Source organism: Engraulis encrasicolus, chromosome 10 (assembly GCF_034702125.1).
Source record: "Engraulis encrasicolus isolate BLACKSEA-1 chromosome 10, IST_EnEncr_1.0, whole genome shotgun sequence".
Taxonomy (NCBI): domain Eukaryota; kingdom Metazoa; phylum Chordata; class Actinopteri; order Clupeiformes; family Engraulidae; genus Engraulis; species Engraulis encrasicolus.
Window position 1 is genome coordinate 17,956,486 of NC_085866.1, and position 17,869 is coordinate 17,974,354.

At 41.6% G+C, this 17,869-nt stretch overlaps 1 protein-coding gene across 1 annotated transcript; it reads left to right on the top strand.

Annotated features, from left to right (window-relative positions):
* The first annotated feature begins 172 nt into the window (after window positions 1–172).
* Window positions 173–16,688, top strand: ptk6b (PTK6 protein tyrosine kinase 6b). Its single transcript, XM_063208255.1, has 8 exons — window positions 173–674; window positions 1,143–1,264; window positions 1,594–1,754; window positions 3,636–3,804; window positions 4,672–4,830; window positions 13,623–13,804; window positions 14,131–14,284; window positions 15,799–16,688. Exons 1-8 carry the CDS (start codon window positions 280–282, stop codon window positions 15,981–15,983), a joined length of 1,527 nt encoding a protein of 508 aa, XP_063064325.1. The 5' UTR covers window positions 173–279; the 3' UTR covers window positions 15,984–16,688.
* The last annotated feature ends 1,181 nt before the right edge of the window (window positions 16,689–17,869 follow it).

Below are 17,869 nucleotides of genomic sequence, written 5' to 3' on the forward strand. Positions count from 1 at the left end.
AGATGATGGGTGGGTGAGCAGTTAGTGATGGAGTAGGGCTAAAATCGTCGTCTCTGGTGCTTTAGATCTCGTGCCAACTGCGACTATAACATTAACAAGTGCAATACAGAGACGTCACTGAGGCGTGGCTGGCAGGACTCAAGAGGAAGCGTTTTCACTCAGAACAACGTTTTGTACGTTCCTCACATATTTGTTGGACGTAGCCTACCTGACGAACAGGTGCGTCCACGTCCCCCCCTTTTTTAATAGGAACGTTACGCCTGCTGATTGGATCGTCACATGGGTGAAACCGGCCGAAAATTATGCCCGTGTCTTCAGACGTTATGGGAAAAATGTTTTAGAAAGTCAGGCGACAGTTCTGGTAAAGTTGCAGACGACTCAGACTCCCAAACAAAAAGTTCGAAGAATTCGCCAAAAACTTCCGCGCGGTGCGCGACGCACTCCCACAGTGGAACTTCCCAAGCAAGTCAAGATGGGATTTACCGGGCACGCTGGTCTTTTGAGGCGCGCGCTGACGATGAACTGTCATTCGATGCGGGTGATATGTTCAGAGTTGTCAATCGCACGGGGGATTGGTGGACTGCCCGAAAGATTGACAGGAGTGGGCGCACAGTGGCAACGGGCATTGTGCCATTCAATTACATAGTATGTGAAGAGGCCGATGGCGCAGACTCGTAAGTAGGCCTATCTATTCTGTCAGATTTGAAGTTGAACAAACTATATGTATTTAAAACTAGACATTCGATGATGCCCCAAAGGCTGACTAAGATAAAGGGAAGTCGCAGAGTTAAAAATGAAAAAAGGTCTTAACAGGCTAAAAGTATGTTAAGGAGTTTTGCAACTTTATGGCCATTTCTTCCATCTCCAGAAGTGTTGTTTGTGCGCGTGTCAGGATAGAACCCCTAAACTTTAGAGTCAGCCTTCCTGGCCCATGCCATGTAATACCTAGACTATCTTGCCAGCAGGTTACAAATCATTGAAGTTAAGTAGCCTATGCTGTTTTACTTATTAACTATATGTCAACTATGCAAACTGTTGTCCCCTCTTGGCACACCTCTCATTCTTACTCAATGTTATTTCCCCTTTGTCTGTGAATGCCACGCTTTACTTGTACATGTATAATGTGAGTGTTGTGTTTTAAGGTGGTTCTTTGGGAAGATGAGCCGTTTTGAAGCACTTAGCCACCTCATGTCTTCTCAGAACCATGAAGGAGCTTTCCTCATTCGGCTCAGCGAGAATGACAATGTTGGCCATGTACTTTCAGGTGTGGTATTATTACTGCTCTCTCTCTCTCTCTCTCTCTCTCTCTCTCTCTCTCTCTCTCTCTCTCTCTCTCTCTCTCTCTCTCTCTCTCTCTCTCTCTCTCTCTCTCTCTCTCTCTCTCTGTGTGTGTGTGTGTGTGTGTGTGTGTGTGTGTGTGTGTGTGTGTGTGTGTGTGTGTGTGTGTGTGTGTGAACTGTATCAATAGCTTCTCATAATTCGGCCACCATGCCACTTCCACTTTTACCTTATTTCATTTCAACAAGTGTGGTGAGCTGATTTGAAGCCCTGTCGTTCACTGATGTGTTTTTCTCTTCTGCCGGCGTGACACAGTCAAAGTGGAGAACCGTGCAAGGCATTTCAAGATCTATCAGATGGATGGACAGTACTACGTGGATCAGTCCAAATGCTTTGCCAGCCTGGCCGATCTTGTGGAGTTTTACCAAAGAAACCGGCTTGCTTCCGTGGAACATCTGGGTCAAGCCTGTATCAGGGTGGGTTGGAGTGGTGATTTTTATTTATTTACTTAGTTATTTTTGTAATTCCTTTTTTGTTTTATTGTTTTTTTTGTTTGTTTGTTTGTTTTATAGCCCCTTAATGCACACCGTAGGCTACCTCCTGTGGCACGGTGTAACAGACATTGAAAGTTAACTACTAGAGTACTACACTACTTTGACAGTGCACGGGGCCTTTACGACCTGGTCATTGCCATTCTGGTAACAGCTCATTTATAATGCCATGTCTTAAGGGGTTAAACAAATAGCCTACAGGCACATGAAACAAAGGCAAACATATGGAACAGCCACAAGGGAGGTGGCAGCTATCGACTAACAAAATAATATATGTAAAAGGGTATATCCTTAAACACTGGAGCCATGATTCTGTTGCAGTGCTCCATTGTCAGGGCAGACTATAACATAAAAAGACCAATCTGGCTCTGCATCATAAGGGAAGCTGTGGCACAACAATTGCCATTTCAGAAGGTTTAGGCCAGTACAGCTGTCAGTCAACATCATAGCTGATTCAGTTTCGGGGACATCCATTTAGTCCTCTTTCCTCTTTTTCCAGGCTCTGGAATTTCTCTAACTAGCCAAAAGAATTTCAAAAGAAGAAATGTGAATAAGACGTGGTGCCGCTTTGTGGCTGTAATATTGCATGGCGACAGTTTCCTTTTTTTCTGTCAGGAAAAGGCTGTTGCATGCATTCGAAATGGGGAACAGAAATGACGGGGCAAGACAAGGTGTACATGCACATGTTGTAGATGGCAAATGAAACCACTTTCCATTCCACAGGTAGTGAATATTATACAGAATATAAAACAGAAAACAAGCAGGAATTTGGAGTGCTTCAGGGTATTCATTAGCCTAAAAAATCTAGACGCCCCTAGCGACCGCAGTTTTTTGCTGTACAGGTCTGGCTCGCCAGGCTAGGTATTCATCTTTTTTCCTTGGTGCTGATTATTGTAGGGACTCTCAAAGTTGTGTGTTGGCATTGTAGCCAAATACATATTATGAAAATTGCAATCTTGAGTGCCTGGGATTTCCTCTATCCTGCACAAAATATTATGACAGTTCGAGTCTCTGCTCTACAGACTGTATCCAATATCCTGTACCTATAACAGTACAGTAAGCTGGTTTAGATAAAGCATCAGCTGAGAGTATTAATGTCATGTAATACCTTTTAATATACTGAAAATGTTAATCACTGTGGTGAACTAGGGTTAACAGTTAACGTTAGCAACACATGGGAAAAGGAACTGCAGTACAATTTTGTTGTTCATGAATCATGCCTAGAAAAACTGGTTGCCACTACCTAATCTGTCTTCCCACGATGCAGCTGATATCTCTCTCTCTCTCTCTCTCTCTCTCTCTCTCTCTCTCTCTCTCTCTCTCTCTCTCTCTCTCTCTCTCTCTCACACACACACACACACACACACACACACACACACACACACGCACACACACACACACACACACACAGACTATTATAATTATATTACTTTGAGATATCATGCAGGACGCCATACAGAACATAGGACATCACTGGCATTCGATTAGGCTATATTTAGTCTACAAGAAGTTATCCATGTAAAGGCCGAAGGCCGGAATAGTTTTTGACTCCAAATACTGAAACCTCACTTGTTACACACCTTTAAGAAACACGTTTTCTCCTCTCTGGTTTGCAGTCAGTAAAAGCATGTGAGTATATTGAATGCATAGCTATTTATATGCAGAAGAATCATTTATACTTTGTTATGTGCATCTTGAAGGGAGGCTTTAAACCCCATTGTACTTTGTATAATGATAATAAAGGCTCTCTATTCTATTCTATTCTATTCTATTCTATTCTATTCTATTCTACAATATTTTATTTAGGCTCAACCTAAGCCTCAGGATCTTTGCCACTCCACAGTGGATGAATGGGAGCTCCCAAAGGAGGAGTTTGCCCTGGAGCAGAGACTGGGCACGGGCTTCTTCGCCGATGTCTACCAGGGCAAATGGAAAAACCGCATAAGCGTTGCTATTAAGATCATCAGGAACAATGGTTAGTGGAGGACAGCAACCCATCAACACACAGACACACACACACACACACACACACACACACACACACACACACACACACACACACACACACACACACACACACACACACACACACACACACACACACACACACACACACACACACACACACACACACAAAGAGGTTCCCCAGTAACTGGGCCAGCTCCGACAGATCACAGTCTTTGCTTGTGGTAAGCATACACACACACACACACACAGTTAAACATCCTATGATACCATCTCTAGGCAGAATGGTGTCTAGCAGAGTACAATAGTATGAATTCCATTTTATCACCTTTGATGTCTGTTTCTATCCCCAGAGTTGTATAAAGTAAACGTACAAGTACTCACAAATGTGACAAACGTAATTACAACACTAGTGGTATATTACACGGTTCTAGTTTAAAATAACTCCCGCACACTGACCATTTCGCTGTTCTTTTAATAAACGACGTTTCGGTACTAGACCTTCATCAGGCAATCAGGATCAGGATTGCCTGATGAAGGTCTAGTACCGAAACGTCGTTTATTAAAAGAACAGCGAAATGGTCAGTGTGCAGGAGTTTCTTTAAACTATTGCTGAGTGACCCATGGTGCTATCTCCGACGCACCTGCCAGCTGAGGTGTGCGAAAAAAGCCGAAGTTTACACGGTTCACATTACACGGTTCAACATTGTGATATCATACTACTGTTGTAATTTTATCTGTAAGAGCACTTCTACTTTTACAACTCTGTTTATTCTGTCCCTGACCCCGTGCCTCCCCCCCACTCCCCGCCTTTGTCTGTTTCTCTCAACTCTATCTGTTTCGCTCCTTTGCTCCCTAATACCTGTGTGTCTCCCAGAGCACCTGAGTGAGCAGGAGTTCCACAGGGAGGTTCAGATCCTGAAGAGGCTGCGGCATCGGCACCTGATCTCCCTGTTTGCCATCTGCACCTCCTCAGAGCCCTACTACATCATCACCGAGCTCATGGAGAAAGGCAACCTGCTCGAATTCCTCAGAGGTAGCCTACATTATTTCATCTTTTTTTTAATTGTGACTAGTTTTTCAAAACTTTTACACATTTATACAGATTCAGACATTTTTGAAAGTAGATAACAACAACCAGACTAACCTAGATAACAACAAAATTAACAAACCCACCTTCCCCACCCCCCCATCCTCCCACCCTCACCCAAACACACAACCCACCCCGAAACTTCATGATCTATTTCTATTACATTATTGAGGCAATCAGAATTAACAATGAACAAATTAACAAAATTAATCAATTAACAAAACCAAATCTTAGCAAAACCAGTGAATGTACTGGAGAAGGGGATGCCAAATCTTCTCACATTTTTCCAGTGTGTTTGATAACACATACCATATCCTTTCTAGATGTAACAGTTAGATAATTTCGTCTAGCCAAATTTTAGCAGAAGGTGCCTCACTTTTCATCCAAAATTATAAAATTAGTTTTCTAGCCATAATTAGCTTGTATGATAACACCTTTTGTTGAAATTCTGGGAGTGAATGAAACTTATCTGATACTACTTGCACCGCCAAAATTGGATCTGGTTCCAGTGAGGTCTCTTGCATATCTGATACTGAACTAGAAATACACTCAGAGAGTGCAGACCTCTGCCAAGGAAGCTGTTTGATAGAACATTTGAGTATGTTACAGCCTATTTGAAACTGGAATGTCAAAATTCGCCCTATCCCGTAATGGTGAACAATCTTTTTAAAAATCCTGGGTCCGGATCGTGATCCGGATCGCCACCAAAATTTAATCACTTGTTCCTTTTGTCATTTCCGTTCATAACTTTTTGAGTTATCCTGCTGAGAGACAAACAAACAGACAGACAAACCAACACGACCAAAAACATAACCTCCTTGGCGGAGGTAACAAACCAACGCGACTGGAAACATAACCTCCTTGGCGGAGGTAGCACTTCATAATGGACCGTCTCTGGTAGCAAACCAACGCGACCGAAAACATAACCTCCTTGGCGGAGGTAGGCTAATTAAATATCTGGACCAAGAATGGTACTAGCTTAGGGCAAAGAACGTAACTCTGAGGCAGTGAGTCTTCATTCACCATACATTAATCACATATTGGGGACATTTCCGAGAATATCCCATGTAGTTTTGTTTTTGAGGGGAGCAGTTTATGGAGTATCTTCAGCTGAATCAAACAGTGTCATGAGTTAGCAGATGTGCGTGTTTTTAAAGAATCATCTCAGAGTTCATAACTTATTCCCTCCCCAAATTCTTGTTCCCAGAGAGTTTTAATCCCCTGAGTAGATAGTACCTGCTAATATTGCAGAATTAAAGGGGCACTCCACCCATTTGCATTAGGCTTTCCATTGCTAGACACCCAGTTATACTTTAGAATGGTCGTGCAACACACTCTCAATTCCCCCTGAGACAGGAGAAATCCGTATTCACCTCTTAGCACTTCCTCCTACAATGATGTAAAAATTGTCATTTTGCATCATTGTAGGAGGAAGTGTGAGAGAGGTGGCTTTCTGTTGATACTACAAGCCTTTTCCCCACCCTTTCAACCCCGCCCATAGGGGGTTCGACCTAATGCGCTAACAGACCTATCACAGATCAGTGCGCCAGTGCTTTTGGAATCACTGGCATTGAGGCTCTAGTAAGGTCCCGTTTTTGCAAACGAAGCGTATTAGAAGCAGTTTGTGAATTAAGCTAAATTATAACAGTAGCCTATTTTTGTAGGTGGCCAACGTGTACATTATTTGGTCAAATGGAATGTACTATCTATCAGCATATTGCATAATATGCCTACCCTGTGCCAATGCAACTTTATCTGGACAAGATCTTTACAAGAAGGTCGCAGTTGAGTCCAGAAAGTCCCGTTAATGCAAACGAGGCACATTAGGAGTTCTAAGTTTGCTCGCAGTTGCCTTGAGTCGGTCCCGTTATTGCAGACGAGGTAAATATAGGCCTAAGCAGTTTGAGGATTAACCTAAATAATTATTTTTGTAGGTTGCCAACATAACCTAATAATAAAAAAAACTCATTACCGTTTAAGCCGTATGCCATAATAGTCTGGCAATGCAATTTATTTGCCGTGTGCCACTGATTTAGAATTGAAAATGAGGCGTAGGCCTATTAGAATTGAGACCCTTGTGCGCGCCGATTGAGAATTAAAGTAACCGAATGTTTTTGTGTATCGACAAAACCACCCAGCACTACAGCTGTGCACGAGCTCCCAAGTCCACGAGTACGCGCAACCCAAATCCCGCCCATCCGCACAACCCAAAACCTGCCCATGCTGGCCGACACGGCATCAAACTAGTGAGTCCCAGTAATAGTGGAGCGGCTACAGGAAAAATCGTGCAAATTATGATACAAGCGTGAAATTCGGCAGGTATGTGCTTAAGATCCATACAATCAAATCTACCCGATTTGCCACGTGAAATGGCGGCCATTTTCCAAGATGGCCGCCAAAAAAGACCCCAAAAATTGATTTATTGCAAAGAATTGACATATAAAATTATGATACAAGCATGAAATTCAACATGTTTGTGCTCAAGACCAGCATAATTAAATCTACCTGATTTGCCACTTGAAATGGCGGCCATTTTCCAAGATGGCCGCCAAAGAAAACCTCAGAAATTGATTTTTTGCACAGAATTGACCAAACAAATTGTGATACAAGCATGAAATTCAACATGTTTGTACACAAGACCAATGAAATTAAATCCATCTGATTTGCCACTCGAAATGGCGGCCATTTTCCAAGATGGCCACCAAAAAGACCCCAGAAATTGATTTATTGCAGCAAATTGACCAAGCAAATTGTGATACACACATACAATTCTGCATATATGTGATCAAGACCAATACAATCAAAACCACCTGATTTGCCACTTGAAATGGCCGCCATTTTCCAAGATGGCCACCAAAAAGACCCCAGAAATTGATTTATTGCACCAAATTGACCAAGCAAATTATGATACACACATGAAATTCAGCACATATGTGATCAAGACGAATACAATCAAATCCACCTGATTTGCTCCTTGAAATGGTGGCCATTTTCCAAGATGGCCGCCAAAAATACCTCAGTAATTGATAAATTGCATAGAATTGGCTTAGCAAATTACGATACAAGCATGAAATTCGACATGCATGAGCTCAAGACCAATGCAATTAAAGCTACCTGATTTGCCACTTTCCTCGAGGCCATTTTCCAAGATGGCTGGCCAGATCTCAGAAATTGATGTATTGCACAGAATTGATCAATCAAATTACGATGTAGGCATGAAGTTCGACATAAATTTGCCCAAGACCAATATAATCAAATCCACCTGATTTGCCTCTTGAAATGGTGACCATTTTTCAAAATGGAAAGGAAGGACTCCCAAATGCTCCCTGGGGGGCTGTAGAGTAGTAAGTAGTAACATAAAGAAAATGAATTTTGGACACAAATGCCTAGATGCACTGTCTGTCATTGAGTTCCTTCTAAAGTGAAACTGTACACTGTCAATTTGTACAACACTCATTTTGAACACTGTGAAGTTTGAACACCCCTATCCCTACCCTATGCCTTCCCCTTGCCCTTCGTCCCTTCAAACCTTGAAACGCATCCCCTACGAATTGAGACACCCCTTCAACAATCGCGGAATGACACCCATAGCATTCACAAACCAGCCTCTCTATGGTTGAACCAACAATATTGCTTGTAATCACTTGGGCAACAATTTTAAAAAAGGACAATGGTGTTGCATGACCCTCACAATTCCTTAACGACTTCCATGCATTAAGTTGACATTAATAGCAATTTTTTTCATGCATGTTTCCTGGTGAAAATGACCAATTGAGACAATGTTTAGCTTAGTACAATGCAACAATTATTACAACAGTAAAAACATAAATTACATAAAATACTTATTTTTGTGTGCTTTTGTGGATGCCAACCTTTTTTAAAGGCATTCGCAATGCATTTGGGGGAAATAGGTCTTACCCCTTCATTTGAAGTCTGCCTCTGGAAAATCTCTATTTGAAGCCCCTTACCCCTACCCCTCTGTCTTAACATAATTTCGGACAGCCCTACGCCTATGAACGTGCAAAACGGAGGGAAAGGGGAAAGGCGTAGGGCTAAAGCCTGGTTTATGCTCAGAATCAAAGTTGTCTGTGCGATGATGCAGACAGCCACGCAGTCATTTTTACCCCCTCTGCCGTCACTTGGTGTGCACCTGAAAATGTGATTGGTCGCAGACAGCTACGCGGTTAATAGCAGCAGGAGCCGCTGTGATTGGTCCTCTCGACCAGGCTGCTCTGTGCTTGAGAACAAACAGCTACTTCCTTGTTCTAACCTTCACTGGGCTACGGACTATGAGATGTTCATGAAAGAAGTTCCTCATGCTTTGTAGCTTCATTTATTTACATGAACCAAAGACAACACTTGCACTTGAAAGTTACGATGCTGAAGTTATATCGGGACAGTAAATAGTGGTTCCATATTTCATTCTGCTTCGTGCGACCTGTTCTCGACAATGAGCCACTTCCTTGTTCCAAACGACTGCGGTGGATAGTGCAATCAAAAATACAGGTTGACATTTATTACATGTTTCCATTGTCGTTGAGTCTGTGTAGCTGTGTAGCTACAAGGCAACAGACACGTATAGTCTACTCCTTGTATTGAAGGCAGTTTGAATCCTCTCATAGCGCAGACCTAGTGATCGAGCAAAAATCAAAACTGTCTGCGTTGACCTCTGGGCGACAGCCGGCAAAGAGAGTATTCACAGCCCTCAAGGGGGTTCAGCCATAGACTCCTAACCTCCTCAAAAAGACAGGCCCGTTCACACTTTGCTGGAAAGACTCAACTACATCATAACAGCATTGCTAAGAGATTAAAGAGAGCATTAAGTAACAGATAAAGACTTCAAGATAAAGATCACTGCAATTTTGAAGACAATACACATTTAACATAAGGGCAAAGGGGTTATGAATGTCCATAAAACAGTATAAAGTATGAGTCCTCACAAGTTAGGCCATTGGGTAAAACTGCATTGATGAATACACCAGGGGTGAGTTTCTCAAAAGAGAAGTTGTTAGCCTGTTAGCCACTTCGGTAGTTGCCAATGGGAAAATGCATTCAAAACAACAAAGTAGCTAATGTAGTAAGCAACTTTGTTTTTGAGAAATTCACCCCAGTGTTGTTCATGAATCTGGGATTCTATGTGATTGTTCACTTAGGCTGTTGTTTCTCATCAGGATGTAGCTATGTTGATGCCTAAACAGCTTCTTTACATTGCGTTATTTATTTTGGATTTTTCTAGGAGCATATTCATGCACCACCCTCCATCGGCAGCAAGAACTGGCATTATTATCTATTACCATGCTATTGCCACGTTTGAGCAACATCGATAAAACCATGAATTAGCATATTATTACCACATTGACCTTGCATTATTAGCATGTCATTAGCAGTCATTTTTTGTTGAGGGCGGGGTGCAAAACTGGCCTTATTGGAATGTTATCAACATATTATTAGTATGTTATAAGGGCTTATTTGTCATTGGAGGACACATCTGTATCACCTCATCATCTGAATTAAGGATAATGAACAATTTAGACCACATTTGCAATTCTATACAACAAATCAATTTCGATGGTCTTTTTGGACGCCATCTTGAAAAATGGCCACCATTTCAAGTAGCAAATCAGGTGGATTTGATTGTATTTGTCTTGATCACATATATGCTGAATTTCATGTGTGTATCATAATTTGCTTGGTCAATTTGGTGCAATAAATCCATTTCTGCTGTCTTTTTAGCGGCCATCTTGGAAAATGGCCGCCATTTCAAGTGCCAAATCAGGTGGTTTTGATTGTATTGGTCTTGATCACATATATGCTAAATTTCATGTGTGTATCATAATTTGCTTGGTCAATTTGGTGCAATAAATCAATTTCTGGGGTCTTTTTGGTGGCCATCTTGGAAAATGGCCGCCATTTCGAGTGGCAAATCAGGTGGATTTAATTTCATTGGTCTTGTGTACAAACATGTCGAATTTCATGCTTGTATCACAATTTGTTTGGTCAATTCTCTGCAAAAAAACAATTTCTGAGGTTTTCTTTGGTGGCCATCTTGGAAAATGGCCGCCATTTCAAGTGGCAAAGCAGGTAGATTTAATTATGCTGGTCTTGAGCACAAACATGTTGAATTTCATGCTTGTATCATAATTTTATATGTCAATTCTTTGCAATAAATCAACTTTTGGGGTCTTTTTTGGCGGCCATCTTGGAAAATGGCCGCCATTTCAAGTGGCAAATCGGGTAGATTTGATTGTAAGGGTCTTAAGCACATACCTGCCAAATTTCATGCTTGTATCATAATTTGCACGATTCTTGCCATATTGGCCTTGTAGCTGCTCCACTATAAGTCACTGGCAGAGCTGCCTGGGTGTGGCCTGTGGAACTTGAGCATTGCAACGCATTATGGGGATTGTTGTCATAAATCCACAAGCACTAAAAAGTCATTTTCTGCCTTTTCTCGGCCAAGAGGGCACCAAATTAGAAATGTATGCTACTATTCTACTACATATATGACCCACTTTCAATGCATATTCATATCTCCACCGGTGGAATACCCCTTTAAGTGTAGAAATGAGATGTCTAGCTCTGACTCAAAATATAAACAGCACATTCAAAGTTGTGGGTTCCACACACTCTCATTTGGGTACATGCTTCTTCACATAGTCTCTCACTTCTAAGTAACTAAAAATACTGTAGCCTATATATTTTTATGATCAAAAAGAGGACTGACACACCATAAAAGCCTAACGGTACAAGAAAGAGCAGCAGGTTTTTTTGTAATACACTCACAATATGAACAAAAACAGAAATGAGTCCTTTTGCTGTCGGTTCACTTTTTGGTCCACTTAATGAGTTTGGTTCACTTAAAGGGGACCAGGTGTGTAAATATAGGTAACCGATTAAGACTTAGTCATTACCATTTTGGTGACAGCGAGGTTATAACACAGGCTCTGGGTAGGGAAATTGTACCTCTATAGTGACTGAAAGTCCTTGCTGACTCTGATGCTGAAATAGACATTATACCTTTGACCATGCATTCACATAACTCATCACTCTTCTCCAAGTGACTTCGCAAACACAAATGACATTTTCACAAGACTTTTTTTTTATCACAACCACAACTACATGTATATAACTTCCCTTTTCCCATACACCTGGCCTTTGTCCTTTGTTCATTGCGAGTTGTAGCTAAAATGCAAATGCTTATTGTGCCATTGTACTATTCCTGATCATGGTGGTAACTTTTTATTTGCTGACGCACTGTAAGGTTGAACTGCAGATAACTTCATATAAATTGTTGTGATGATTACATAAACATTTACTGTTAATGATATTTGCATACACTTTTTGTTTCCCTTTTTGTTTTGTTATGACTGCACTAAACAGTGCCCTTATACACACACATGTAGTTGTTAGTGGAACCTGAAGTGCAGACTGCATATAGGATGCTGTGTGGAAATTCAACTTGGGTGTGGAGTTTGCAGTGACCTACCTCTGCTCTCATAGTAGTCTCATCCTCTCATCTTTTATACTATGCCCTCATCTCTAATCTTCCTCATTTACTGTGGTTTTCCCTCCTCTCCTCTCTTTTTTGTGTGTGTCTTCCTCCCATCTTTTCTCTCTGCTCTTCACTCCTCTTTTCTCTGGCTATACCAAGCCTTCCTCTTCTCGCCACTCCTCTCATGCCCATCTTCACTCATCTTTTCTCGCCATTCCTGTCATCCCCCTCTCCTCTCCTCTTTTCTCCTCTTTTCTTGCCACTCCTCTCCTCCCCCTCTTCACTCCTCTTTTCTTACCTCTCCTCTCATCCCCCTCTCCTCTTTTCTCCTCTTTTCTACCTTTTCTCGCCTACCCTCTCGTCCCCCTCTCCTCTCCTCTCATCCCCCTCTCCTCTTTTCTCCTCTTTTCTGGCCTCTCCTCTGGTCCCCCTCTCGTGTGTGTGTGTGTGTGTGTGTGTGTGTGTGTGTGTGTGTGTGTGTGTGTGTGTGTGTGTGTGTGTGTGTGTGTGTGTGTGTGTGTGTGTGTGTGCTGTCCAATAACTGCACTAAGGAACTTTTGACCCTTGACCACTGGACATACTTGTTTTTCCTGCTTACCACAAGCAAAGACTGTGATCTGTCGGAGCTGGCCCAGTTACTGGGGAACCTCTTTGTGTGTGTGTGTGTGTGTGTGTGTGTGTGTGTGTGTGGTGTGTGTGTGTGTGTGTGTGTGTGTGTGTGTGTGTGTGTGTGTGTGTGTGTGTGTGTGTGTGTGTGTGTGTGTCTGTGTGTGTGTGTGTGTGTGTGTGTGTGTGTGTGTGTGTGTGTGTGTGTGTGTGTGTGTTTGCCTAATACACTTACCTGTACTTTACTGTGACATTGTGAGAATTTTCAACCCCTATTATACTCTGTACACTGCCTACTTCTACATACTATACTATATCATAGATGTATCCATCAACACTTGTTCCAGGTCATGTTAAGATTGTCTACATTAACTGACAGAGTATGTTTTTCTGCATTGGTCTATCCCAACTCACAGAATGTCTTTTTGCACAATTACCTTTTCTACATTTATTATCTCTACTATTTTATTTTATTTTCCCCGCCTTGATGACTATTCCTGTGTTATTTTTGTCTTGAAATGTCCATGTGGGCTTTTGTGTATTTGTGTATTTATGTAAGCTACTGGATACCTGAATTTCCCCCTGGGGATCAATAAAGTTACTCTACTCTACTCTACTCTACTCCTCTCCCTCCCTGCAGGCCAAGAGGGGTCCTCTGTGGACCGCTTGTGCCTGGTGGACATGGCTGCCCAGGTGGCTGATGGGATGAGCTACCTGGAGTCTCAGAACAGCATCCACAGAGATCTGGCCGCCCGCAACGTCCTGGTGGGGGAGAACTACATCTGCAAAGTGGCCGACTTTGGCCTGGCTCGCATCCTCAAGGTCCTTTTATTGCTTGTCCACTGCTAAATGTGAAGGAGAAATTTGGTGTAAAATAATAATATTGTAATACAAAAACTCTTAGCCCTTATTAGCACCAGTGTTTTTAACCTGAAATAAGATCAGATAAAACAATGCAACTGCAATACAACTGTCTTGCTCAGAATTGATCCTAATGAAACATCCAAAAGTGGCATGACCTTTTAATGTGACATTTTACAGATCGATTTTCTCTCTGAATTTTACACTGTGACGTGTCTGTGTTTGCCATGCTTCTGTCAGGCAATACATTGACTGTATATTGCTCCTTTGCTGTGCATCTTCTGCAGGAGCCCTTCTATGAGTCCAGTGACAAGAAGATCCCATATAAGTGGTGCGCCCCAGAGGCCATCAGCCATGGACGCTTCTCCAGCAAATCTGACATCTGGTCGTTTGGCATCCTGCTCTACGAGATCATCACTTATGGAGGCGTTCCTTATCCTGGTATAACCTCAGAATATCTTTTTATTTGTCATTGTAACAACTCCAATGAATTTGAGCAGTCCATGTTCGGTGAATCAATAGTTAAAGGTGCGCTGTGTAGGATGGTGGCCAGAGTAGGTATTGCAACTATGTTGCTCATTCAAACTGTGCTGCCTAGTTGCAAATTTGATCTTTTCATGAATATTTACGAAGTAATAAACTAACATTTGCTAGTATGTCCAAAGTGCATTGAGTTTTGCAGCTAAAAATGTCTATTTCTGTAAATTCAAAATGGCGGACATGGCGAAGATCCACCTTTTCATGTATGCAGTTCATGTATGCATTTCCCAGTCATAATGAACACTTATGAATACTTACATCACCAGCAAATTCTGTGCGGCATGAACTCTGGAAATAAACTACTAAAAACATTACTTGAAGGACAACACCGGACCAGCACAGATGTATTTCTTTGTGTCTTTTTTATTCAAGTGCACAACATGACTAACGTTTCGATGGTTAGACCGATGGACTCTGATGAAGATGGTCTAACCATCGAAACGTTAGTCATGTTGTGCACTTGAATAAAAAAGACACAAAGAAATACATCTGTGCTGCTCCGGTGTTGTCCTTCAAGTGAAGATTTCCTGCCTCTCTCCCGTCGATGCACCAGATGATAAAGCAGAAGCGCGAGGAACTACCCTTTTGTACTAAAAACATTACTCAGTGCACCTTTAAGATATACAATATCAGAAAAGTGCTCAAAAACCTCTCACGCACATCCACATATTCCACCCACAAACCCATACCATACAAATCTCAATCCTCACACACCCACGCACACACATACCCACAGAGAATAAGCGCATCCTCATTCATTCTGTAGGTATGAAACTACACTTTGGTAGCATTATTTTGTGTCTTGTGATGATATGAGTAAAGAATATTTCTGTCATTGTTTGGCTGTATTGGCAAATTGGCAAAGAAACCACCCACAGAACAGAACAAAATAAAATTACAAAGGGAATAAGATTTACTTGACAAACAAGATAAATGAGCCTCACAAATAGCCTATTCATTGTGTATGATCGAAATGGCTTTTACCACATTATACAGTGAAATTAAACTACCATCGCTCTAAAACTCTGGATAAAAAGACCAAAAAAAACATTGAATAATTCTTTAGAACAGGATAGATGAAGATCAGATGAAAAAATAAATGCAACAGTACGTACCGCAACTTCTTTAAATGTCACATACATCATACAGTTCATAAGCCACATTTATTATGGCTCTCAAAGCCTGCTTCAGAAGAGCCGCGTGCCGTGCTGTATTTATGGCCGCCCGGTATTATTTATAGAGGCACAGGAAACCCTGCTTTGCACACGCACTAAATCAACACTGAGGCTGGACGGATGCAAATGAAGTCAACAAAGCATAGCATGAACATGGTTTCTACCTTTGGCCTACTTTTCATCTTAAACAGATACATGTTGATATTTCATGATCATTTTTTTTTTTTTTTAATGAAATAGGTTTTAACACCAATGAAGTATACAGCCACGTCATGGACGGCTATCGGATGGCTTCACCACCAAACTGCCCAAAGTTTATATACGACCTCATGCTCTCTTGCTGGAGCATCAAGCCAGATGACCGTCCAAGTTTCAGCGATCTCACACCAGCGCTTGAGAACATAAACCGCTATGAGCTGACATGATCAACACTTGTGAGCGCTACACCCTGTCATCACCACTAGAGGGAAGCAAACTGGACACAGCCTAGGCACAGCCTCGCCTCAGTACCAGAAAATGTTGTGGTGGTATGCTTTTAAAAAAGCAGAAGCAAGCACCAACCAAGGTTTATGTGCTTCAGACATACTTCCTCTCTGTGCCTGCACGTTTTGGCCACATATGTTCATGATGTCACTTGGCTTGAGATGTCTCTTGGTCTACCAGTAGCCTAGAGATTCCTGTTCTGTATTGATGTCAAGGCAGATTTGGAGAATCTGGGACCTTTCATGGTGTTCCAGTTACACTTAACTTGTGTTTACAAACTGCCAGGAGTATTTTTTTTATTTTCTATTTTTGAGTCTATTGAGAGTATTGTCCTTAATTGAACATTATGGAGTTGTGAGGGATGTTGACGTCTCATTTTTACATCAGCAAAGGTTATTGCTGTGGAGCAGTTCATTGTACTGGAAATCTATATGATATTGCTAGCAATAGCCACCAGATGGCACTGGAAAAGCACATGTATAATTGTGGAGCAGAATCTCTCTGAGATGGTTATGAAATAGATTTTTAAAAACATGTTTTAAGTTTTTAAAGCCTGTAAGACCTTTAAAATAAAAAAATAAAAGATTTGTTTTTACACTCACCACAAGTTTGATTAAAAATGTTTGTGTCAAATTGAATATGGACTGTATCCTATGCTTAGTCGTTACCTGTTGATAGCACACTAACAATGTTCTTCAATGTAGCACCAGAGATTCTAAGAGTAGGCCTAGTCTCTCGGGTATTTTCCAGGTACCAGTAAGCTAAGAATATAGCAGTACTAGTTCCCATTACTGATGGAAGTGATGGTAGTCACTAGTCAGGGATGTCAAACTCAGGCCGGGGGCCAAATTTGGCCTGTGGAGTCATTTTATTTGGCCCGCAAGATCATTTCAAATGTGTATTACAGTTGGCCCCCCTACACATAAATGTATTTTATTATGACTTTGACATGAAATTTTGGGCGTCACATGCTCATACAAGTGCATAAGTGATGTCTTCCCTCCTTTACAACAGACTGTGCAGGCACATTTGAACTACAATATCTGCTGGGATTGAGTGTTTAAGATTCAGGCATTTGTAAGCATGTGGATGCATGCACAATTTCAGTGCTTTTTGAATAATGAGCTAGGCCCGCAACTTCGTTCCCGAATTAGATTTCGGCCCTCAGTCAATTTGAGTTTGACACCCCTGCACTAGTCAATATTTGAGGCCACAGCCACAGTGTCCTGTAAATAGAATAAGAGTAGGTTTCACAGCAACACATTGCAAACTAATCAAAAGAACTGACAGTCATAATTTGGCACGAGCTACAATCACTTCCAATGACTGTGTTCTGAGTGTACAATGTTTTGCATGATTAAGTTAGCTGGCTTGCGGTTGCCTACTATTACAAATCCAGGTATCTATCAACAACTGCCCTCTGACTTACTTATTTGTTAGGCCACATGGCACAGCTAAGTCCATCTGACTATGGCAACAGTAAACAGAGGACCAGTCACTATTTGGAACTGAGATATTTTAGGGTTTTTTACCTCTGGCCCATTTCCCAGAGTCGTGTTAGTCACACTGTGCGTGCATGACAATGTCAACAAACAGTACTGTGTAAGGCGCCCGCCATGAACTATTAGCCTTGGCCACATACCTCGTCAACCAATCATGTTTATTCACTATATTTTGATTCCATGAGCTTTTTGGTTTGTCTGTCTGTATCAATTCAAGAACTATGTATGTGTTTCAGTGAAATGATCTGGAATGATTGAGAGCACACCAAAGCACAAACTGCTTGATTTTGGTGGTGATGGGGTGATCGGCGCTGCTAGAGAGGGAC